We start from the raw sequence: 9,931 nt of genomic DNA, 5'->3' as shown, positions 1-9,931 counted from the left end.
CAGTAAACAGCATGTAGGCATATCCTGCAGTAAGCAGCATGAACACATGGAGGCAGCAGCATGCAGTGGAAGTGAATGATACATTCCTCTAGGAATAAACCGAGTAAGAGCTACGTTTTCATGGCAATAATGAAACAAACAAGTCACAACATGCTCCTAAAAAAAAATGTAAAAGTCACATCATACAGCCAGAGTGAAACGGCTACACGTAAGTAAGAAAACGTAATATGCAACAAAGCAACTCATTCTTACCTGTTAAACCTTTAGTTGCGAGCATCTCATCCCATTGCTCTTGGTTTGCGAGAGACGCCTGGAGAAAGTAGTACCAAGAACAGCAGTGTTAGCTAACGTTACATTCTGATCACAGAGTGTGCTGCCCATCACACCCAACTTGGATATCTGCAACAACAACAACAAAAAGTACGTTTGACCGACTGACCTGCAAGCTTACTTCTTTCTTTTTGCCAGCCATCTTATTAATGTACCATCTGAGAACACAATTTGTAACAATAAATCTCCAAACGTTATTTGCAAGCAAAAATAAGTCTTTATAAGTTGAGTTGAGAGCGGTTGTAAACTATTGAACTAGCTAACTCTACTAGCTGTAGTGCAAGAGTTTGTTTGCCTTGTCGTTGCTAAGCAACGCTCTTCTTCTGGGATGGATTCGCCGCTATGTGGCGCCGCCGCCTGCTATTAGCACAACGCTCGGTGTGTCTCTGCAGGCTACCATTTAGCTAGCAACGAACTAAGCTAGCACACTTAATGGTGGACAATTTCAGTCGAAACTGGTCAGGGAGAGATTTGGGTTCTATTCGAAATGATATTTCTTGACTGCTAAAGCATGTACAGTCATGTCCATACATCTACTGTTCTGCTAGTCTCTGTTCTGTAAACGCTGATTGTGCTGCGCAGCACTGACAGTGTTGACATGACAACTGGGTTGAACTCTGAACCTTAGAATGGATCATGTGACACAGGTGTTTGTTTTGGCTGTTGCGTGCAGCTCTGATTGCACTAAGTTGAAACGTGTCAACTAGATACAAGCAAGTTGCAGGGGCTGTTTCACAAAGCAAGTGAACTTGCATACATGTTGCGTCGTGTAATGGCAGCCTTAAACCGATGCCACACGAAACAATCTGGACCAATTTATGTTGCTCGCAACAAAGTTGCATCTGGGTTGCTACGTGTGTCACCCCCAAGAAATTGCCTGCAACGTAATTGCATTGCATCTCAAAACATAGGGCAGTGTTGCCGAAATGTTCTAGGTTTTACATACAAATTGGGATACTTTGAAAACGATGTCGCTGGTGAAAATGTATTGGTTGCGAATTTTGAGGCTATTGGTTCAGATTGTTTCGTGTGACATCGGTTTAAGGCTGCCAATACACGACGCAACTTGACTTTGAGGAGGCTGTTGCAGAGTGAGTGGTCTGGAGGAGTGTGTTGAGAGCACTACTGTTATTGGCTGAGTCGCGAGAGCAGCACGTTGTGACAACGTTTTACCACTTGTAGCGAGGCTATTTAGATTGTCATTATGGAGATACCAATTTCCAAACCTCTTTCCATAATAATACACTAGAACTGATGCACATCAAGAAATAATGCAGACGAAGGACTGGAAAACGACTTTGGGCGCATGACATAAATCCTTATTTACAAAGAAGGCCTACCAAAAGGCCTGCGGGGATGGGGCCTGGGATTAAAAATAACAAATAAATATAAATATAGGACAAAACACACATCACGACAAGAGAGACACCACAACACTACATAAAGAGAGACCTAAGACAACAACAGCATGGCAGCAGCACACGACAACAAAATGGTAGCAGCACAACATGGTATAAACATTATTGGGCATAGACAACAGCACAAAGACAAGGTAGCGACAACAATACATCACGTGAAGCAGCCACATGTGTCAGTAAGAGTGTCCATGAATGAAGAGATGGAGATAAAACTGCCCAGTTGTTCACCTCCCTGATCAAGGCCCTTCTCCCCCGATCGCTCAGTTTGGCCGGGCAGTCAGTTCTAGGAAGAGTCTTGGTGGTTCCAAACTTCTTCCATTTAAGAATGATGGAGGCCTCTGTGTTCTTGTAGAACTTAAATTCTGCAAAAATGTTTGGTACCCAAGAATAATCGAGGCTGTAGTCGCTGCTTAAGGTGCTTCAACAAAGTACTGATTAAAGAGTCTGAATACTTAAGTATATTTGATATTTCAGTTTTTTTTTGATAAACCTGTTTTTGCTTTGTCATTATGGGGTATTGTGTGTAGGCTGATGAGGGGGAAAAAACAATTTAATAAATTTTACAATAAGGCTGTAACGTAGCAAAATGTGGAAAAAGTCAAGGGGTCTGAATACTTTCCGAATGCCCTGTATTTTGCTAGAGGGCTGAAAACAGCCGACTGGGTTACGACTAACAGTTTAGGGTATATATTCCATGTTGACTTGTCAATGACAATAATCTCAACATATTAAACCTCAGAGGTTGCCAAGTCAAGCTGGTCCTCATACATACAGTACATTAAAATTGACATTTAAAACCCTCTTAGGCCTCACTCCCCCCTATCTGAGATATCTACTGCAGCCCTTATCCTCCACATACAGCACCCGTTCTGCCAGTCACATTCTGTTAAAGGTCCCCAAAGCACACACATCCCTGGGTCCCTCGTCTTTTCAGTTCGCTGCAGCTAGCGACTGGAACGAGCTGCATCAAACACACGAACTGGACAGATTTATCTCAGTCTCTTCATTCAAAGACTCAATCATGGACACTCTTACTGTCATGTTGTGTTGCTACCACGCTGTGTTGTCATGTGGTGTTGCCATGCTGTTGTTGTCTTAGGTCTCTCTTTATGTAGTGTTGTGGTGTCTCTCTTGTCGTGATGTGTGTTTTGTCCTATATTTTTATTTAATTTATTTGTTATTTTGAATCACAGGCCCCCGTCCCCGCAGGAGGCCTTTTGCCTTTTGGTAGGCCGTCATTGTAAATAAGAATTTGTTCTTAACTGACTTGCCTAGTTAAATAAAGGTTAAATAAATAAAATGAAACAAAATATGGTGGTGAATAACATTTAGAAAGACTATTCTTGAGTGAATAACATTAAATCCTTTTGAATGTGCAATAGGTTATGAAAAGTATCAACAATTCAACGTGACCTTTATTTATGGTGAGAGACATACACATAAAATGGCTTGAAAAAAACACCCCCATATGACTGAAGAAATGGCCCATGGAAGGGTGATCCAAAAGGGAATGTTAGTTGGTTGTATCTACACGGTGTAAAACATATCCACATTTGGCTTTGTATTCACACACACGTCTATTCCCTGCTCTTGAGCAAAAGGTCTGAGCTCAATACATCTCCCATGGTCTGAATAACTTAAATGGATTAAGATTTTACCAGTTCAAAGCCAGGCTGAAACTCTGCCCGTAAACTATTTATCAACAGGATCATGTTGCCCTTTTCAGGTTAGAATGTGGTTTAAACATCAAGGAGTAAAACTGGGGGTTAACTGACCTATTCTTAGTTTTTCGAGTAACGGCCCTGCATGTATACAGAACAAAAATAAAAACTCAACATGTAAAGTGTTGGTCCCATGTTTCATGAGCTGAAATAAAATATCTCAGAAATGTTCCATATGCACAAAAAGCTTATTTCTCTCCAATGTTGTGCACATTTTTTTGTTTACCTCCCTGTTAGTGAGCATTTCTCCTTCGCCAAGATAATCCATCCACCTGACAGGTGTGGCATATCAAGAAGCTGATTAAATATCATGATCATTACACAGGTGCACCTTGTGTTGGGGACAATAAAAGGCCACTCTATAATGTACAGTTTTGTCACACAGCACAATGCCACAGATGTCTCAAGTTTTGAGCGAGTGTGCAATTGGCATGCATCCCTGCAGGAATGTCCACCAGAGCTGTTGCCAGAGAATGTAATGTTAATTTCTCTACCATAAGCCGCCTCCAACGTCGTTTTAGAGAATTTGGCAGTACGACCAACCGGCCTCACAACCGCAGACCACGAGTAACCACGCCAGCCCTGAACCTTCACATCTGGCTTCTTCACCTGGGGGATAGTCTGAGACCAGCCACCTGGACAGCTGACTAAATGAAGGAGTATTTCTGTCTGTAATAAAGCCCTTTTTGTGGGGAAAAACTCATTCTGATTGGCCAGGCCCACCCATGGCAGCGCCCATGCCTAGTGATGTGAAATCCATAGATTAGGGCCTAATTAATTCATTTAAATTGACTGATTTCCTTATATGAACTGTAACTCAGTAAAATCATTGAAATTGTTGCATGTTGCGTTTCATATTTTTGATCAGTTTAAGTCCATCTCTCGTGAGGTGTTAGCTACAATATCTGCTGTACAGAGACTATTCCACAATGGCGGTTACCATATAGACATAGTTCTGCAGTAGACTCCTCATGCTATAAAAACACCTGCTGCCAGTCAACATGCATGAGGACCTGTCTGTCTTCTGATCACGCAGGTAGCATCAGTAGATCATTCCTCTAAATGTTGGGGGAAGGATAATGGCGATTTTTTAAAAAGCAAAAACAAAACAAAAATACAGAGAGGAAAAAAGCATACAAAAATACAGAGAGGAAAAAAGCATACAAAAATACAGAGAGGAAAAAAGCATACAAAAATACAGAGAGGAAAAAAGCATACAAAAATACAGAGAGGAAAAAAGCAAACAAAAATACAGAGAGGAAAAAAGCATACAAAAATACAGAGAGGAAAAAAGCATACAAAAATACAGAGAGGAAAAAAGCATACAAAAATACAGAGAGGAAAAAAGCAAACAAAAATACAGAGAGGAAAAAAGCATACAAAAATACAGAGAGGAAAAAAGCATACAAAAATACAGAGAGGAAAAAAGCATACAAAAATACAGAGAGGAAAAAAGCATACAAAAATACAGAGAGGAAAAAAGCATACAAAAATACAGAGAGGAAAAAAGCATACAAAAATACAGAGAGGAAAAAAGCATACAAAAATACAGAGAGGAAAAAAGCATACAAAAATACAGAGAGGAAAAAAGCAGACTTACTTCTTTTTTTTAAAGCAATGTTCAAGCTCTGTCCTACTTCCTAAATAATATCACTCAGGAATACAGAGTGGCGCAGCGGTCTAAGGCACTGCATCTCAGTGCTAGAGGTGTCACTACAGACCCTAGTTCAGTTCCGGGCTGTATCACAACCGGCCGTGGCCCAGCGTCGTTAAGGTTTGGCCGGGGTAGGTCGTCATTGTAAATAAGAATGTGTGACTTGCCTATTTAAATAAAAGGTTAAATAAAAATATAGGTCCACTACTACAGGACAAGTAAAGGTCCAATGCACTACTTTTGTTAAAATATTTTTTTGTATTCATCAAATTTTTTTAATCCAGATTTATCAGGGGGTGCTGCAGCACTGCACCATGGGTAATGAAGAGCCTGGTCACATGTAGCATATCCTTTCCATTGGTCTTTCTCTATCAGGTTGACTAGAAAGGCTTCTGCTAAAAAACACCTCAGGGACACAACGATTTATGTCTCTCATCTGAGAGCGGAGTACCTGAGTCGAAGATATGGTAGAGAACAGGGCTGGAGAGACAGGAACACGTGAAATTTCAAAACAATGATAAACGAATACTACAAGATGTAAAAGACTGAAGACTGGACATACTGAAACCAGAAGTAGTGATGGAGGGAAGATCCATCGTTACATATCAGGATATTATTTTTGAAAATGATATCTTATCGCATCATTTTCGCAATATAATTTTTTGCGCTAGTTAGCTGTATTTGCACCAAATCTCCAGTATTTTTCCTTCATAGCTTGGTCTCCATCTTGTTTTTAAATAGTGAGCCAACATGTTTTCAGCACTTTTATTTTCCCTGACTGATCCAAACTTGTTTTCTCCTGCCTCTCTTTTGTCCCTCTGCAGCAGACATACAGCATGGAGAGTAGTATGTTTGGAACATTGAATCTCAATGACATCTCAGTATCAAGATACTACGCCTTCTACCTCTCTCTCATGATATTACCTACAGTGGGGCAAAAAACTATTTAGTCAGCCACCAATTGTGCAAGTTCTCCCACTTAAAAAGATGAGAGAGGCCTGTAATTTTCATCATAGGTACACTTCAACTATGAGAGACAAAATGAGAGAAAAAATTCCAGAAAATCACATTGTAGGATTTTTAATGAATTTATTTGCAAATTATAGTGGAAAATAAGTATTTGGTCAATAACAAAAGTTGCTCAATACTTTGTTATATACCCTTTGTTGGCAATGACAGAGGTCAAACTAAATAAGTATTTGGTCCACAACCACTGCATATAATTGTGAGAATCATAATAAGCTCCCTATTGTATTGAAACCAAAGTATCGAGATATCATGTCGGGAGGTACCTGGCAATTCCCAGCCCTAAGCAGGATTGGACAATCTTAGTCCCGTTAATGACTAGTCCATATTGTAATAACTGCCAATAATGTACTAGCTTTTTAATTTCTAATGTAATGAGAGAGAGAGAGATAGAGAGAGAGAGAGAGAGAGAGAGAGAGAGAGAGAGTAGGAGAGAGAGAGAGAGAGAGAGAGAGAGAGCGAGAGAGAGAGACATGGCTCTCAAGAGAAGACAGGCTATGTGCTCACTGCCCACAAAATGAGGTTGAAACTGAGCTGCACTTCCTAACCTTCTGCCCAATGTATGACCATATTAGAGACACATATTTCCCTCAGATTACACAGATCCACAAAGAATTCGAAAACAAATCCAATTTTGATAAACTCTCATATCTACTGGGTGAAATACCTCAGTGTGCCATCACAGCAGCAAGATTTGTGACCTGTTGCCACAAGAAAAGGGCAACCAGTGAAGAACAAACACCATTGTAAATACAACCCATATTTATGCCTACTTATTTTAACTTGTGTGCTTTAACCATTTGTACATTGTTACAACACTGTATATATTTAATATGACACTCGTAATGTCTTTATTGTTTTGAAACTTCTGTATGTGTAATGTTTACTGTTAAGTCGTTTTGTTTGTTTCACTTTTGTGTATTGTCTACATCATTTGCTTTGGCAATGTTAACACATGTTTCCCATGCCAATAAAGCCCCTTGAATTGAATTGAATTGAATTGAATTGAATTGAATTGAATTGAGAGAGAGAGAGAGAGAGAGAGAGAGAGAGAGAGAGAGAGAGAGAGAGAGAGAGAGAGAGAGAGAGAGAGAGAGAGAGAGAGAGAGAGAGAGAGAGAGAGAGAGAGAGAGAGAGAGAGAGAGAGAGAGAGAGAGAGAGAGAGAGAGAGAGAGAGAGAGAGAGAGAGAGAGAGAGAGTGAGAGAGAGATAGATAGATAGATAGATAGATAGATAGATAGATAGAACCCCTGACACTATAGTCCACACCGGTCTCCTGGCCCATTGAGCTGGGTTTCTATCCCTAGAGATAAAGCTGGTCTTGCAACTCGGCTATCCTCACCATAAGGCGATAGTCATCCTGCATATTATGAGTACAGCGACTGCAATTAGATGGCATAGCGTTAATGTTACTACTTTGCTTTTTTGGCCGGTAAGAGGTGTGTTTTCTGTTGTCCTTTGCTGAAGCTTGAATTGTTTACCGTGTACGTTCATTTCCTGAGTGAGTTTTTGAGACTTAGTGTTTGTTGTTTTTTCACTATGATCATGTGGCTACAGTTAATCAGTAAAGTATTATGTTTATCCTTAACCACTGATTCATTGTCTGGTCTCTTCTTTATTTTAAGAATGTGAAATGTCAGAATAATAGTAGAGAGAATGATTTATTTCAGCTTTCATTTCTTTTATCACATTCCCAGTGGGTCAGAAGTTTACATACACTCAATTAGTATTTGGTAGCATTGCCTTTAAATTGTTTTACTTGGGTCAAACGTTTCGGGTAGCCTTCCACAAGCTTCCCACAATAAATTGGGTGAATTTTGGCCCATTCCTGCTGACAGAGCTGGTGTAACAGTCAGATTTGTAGGCCTCCTTGCTCACACACGCTTTTTCAGTTCTGCCCACACATTTTCTATAGGATTGAGGTCTGGGCTTTGTGATGGCCACTCCAATACCTTGACCTTGTTGTCGTTAAGCCATTTTGCCACAACTTTGGAAGTATGATTGGGGTCATTGTCCATTTGGAAGACCCATTTGTGACCAAGCTTTAACTTCCTGACTGATGTCTTGAGATGTTGTTTCAATATATCCATATAATTTTACTCCCTCATGATGCCATCTATTTTGTGAAGTGCACCAGTCCCTCTTGCAGCAAAGCACCCCCACAACATGATGCTGCCACCCCTGTGCTTCACGGTTGGGATGGTGTTCTTCGGCTTGCAAGCATCCCCCTTTTTCCTCCAAACATAACGATAGTCATTATGGCCAAACAGTTCTATTTTTGTTTCATCAGACCAGAGGACATTTCTCCAAAAAGTACGATCTTTGTCCCCATGTGCAGTTCCAAACCGTAGTCTGGCTTTTTTATGGCGGTTTTGGAGCAATGGCTTCTTCCTTGCTGAGCGGCCTTTCAGGTTATGTCAATATAGGACTCGTTTTACTGTGGATATAGATACTTTTGTACCAGTTTCCTCCAGCATCTTCACACGGTCCTTTGCTGTTGTTCTGGGAGTGATTTGCACTTTTCGCACCAAAGAACGTTCATCTCTAGGAGACAGAACGCGTCTCCTTCCTGAGCGGTATGATGGCTGCCTGGTCCCATGGTGTTTATACTTGCGTACTATAGTTTGATTTTCCCATGATGTCAAGCAAAGAGACACTGAGTTTGAAGGTAGGCCTTGAAATACATCCACAGGTACACCTCCAATTGACTCAAATGATGTCAATTAGCCTATCAGAAGCTTCTAATGCCACGACATCATCTCCTGGAATTTTCCAAGCTGTTTAAAGGCACAGTCAACTTAGTGTATGTAAACTTCTGACCCACTGGAATTGTGATGCACGGAATTATAAGTGAAATAATCTAAGAAATTTGTGGAGTGTATGTATGTAAACTTCCGACTTCAACTGTATGTATAACATATTGTATATACACATACCAAATGTCACTGTCCACTACGCTAATATGACTGTAATAAGCCTTACAATAGAGCCCCTCTCCCATGCTGTGGAGCATGACCAGCCCTGCGTTCCATCAGCTTATACTCCTTCTCCTACGGAGGTCACATCTCCATAAAATGAATCATACTTTATCATAGCTTAAACACAGAGAGATAATATATCTTGCTGTTAGCCACGGTTCATTATGTGCAACTGTAGTTACCATATTAATCACGGTGTTGCTATAGGAACAGACCCTCCGTCTGTTTCTCAGGGAATTAGCATAGAAAATACATCTGTCAGTTTAAGAGAGAGAGATGTGTTGTTGTTGTTGTTGTTGTTGTTGTTGTTGTTGCATGGGCTGCGTCTCAATCCACCACATCCACAAATGGTGGAAGGTGGCAGAGTCATCTAGGCTGAGAGGAAACATCAGTGTTTAGTCATATAGAGTAATATAGGATTAGAGGTAACATCAGTGTTTAGTGATATAGAGTAATATAGGATGAGAGGTAACATCAGTGTTTAGTGATATAGAGTAATATAGGATGAGAGGTAACATCAGTGTTTAGTGATATAGGATGAGAGGTAACATCAGTGTTTAGTCATATAGAGTAATATAGGATGAGAGGTAACATCAGTGTTTAGTCATATAGAGTAATATAGGATGAGAGGTAACATCAGTGTTTAGTGATATAGAGTAATATAGGATGAGAGGTAACATCAGTGTTTAGTGATATAGGATGAGAGGTAACATCAGTGTTTAGTAATATAGAGTAATATAGGATGAGAGGTAACATCAGTGTTTAGTCATATAGGATGAGAGGGAACATCAGTGTTTAGTAATA

General features: G+C 40.2%; 1 protein-coding gene across 1 annotated transcript in view; it reads right to left on the bottom strand.

Annotated features, from left to right (window-relative positions):
* The window catches only part of nme9 (NME/NM23 family member 9), an 82,729-nt gene extending 81,806 nt beyond the window's left edge, over positions 1-923 (bottom strand). The window contains exons 1-2 of the mRNA XM_055871952.1: positions 440-923; positions 253-310 (exon numbers count right to left, since the gene is read on the bottom strand). Coding sequence (XP_055727927.1) covers positions 253-310; positions 440-472 — 91 coding nt within the window. The 5' untranslated portion in view covers positions 473-923. The remainder of the gene's footprint in view (positions 1-252; positions 311-439) is intronic.
* Positions 924-9,931: the final 9,008 nt, after the last annotated feature.

Source organism: Salvelinus fontinalis, chromosome 19, assembly GCF_029448725.1.
Source record: "Salvelinus fontinalis isolate EN_2023a chromosome 19, ASM2944872v1, whole genome shotgun sequence".
NCBI classification, from domain to species: domain Eukaryota; kingdom Metazoa; phylum Chordata; class Actinopteri; order Salmoniformes; family Salmonidae; genus Salvelinus; species Salvelinus fontinalis.
The sequence above is the reverse complement of the archived record's forward strand: the minus strand, read 5'-3'. Positions and strand labels throughout refer to the sequence as shown.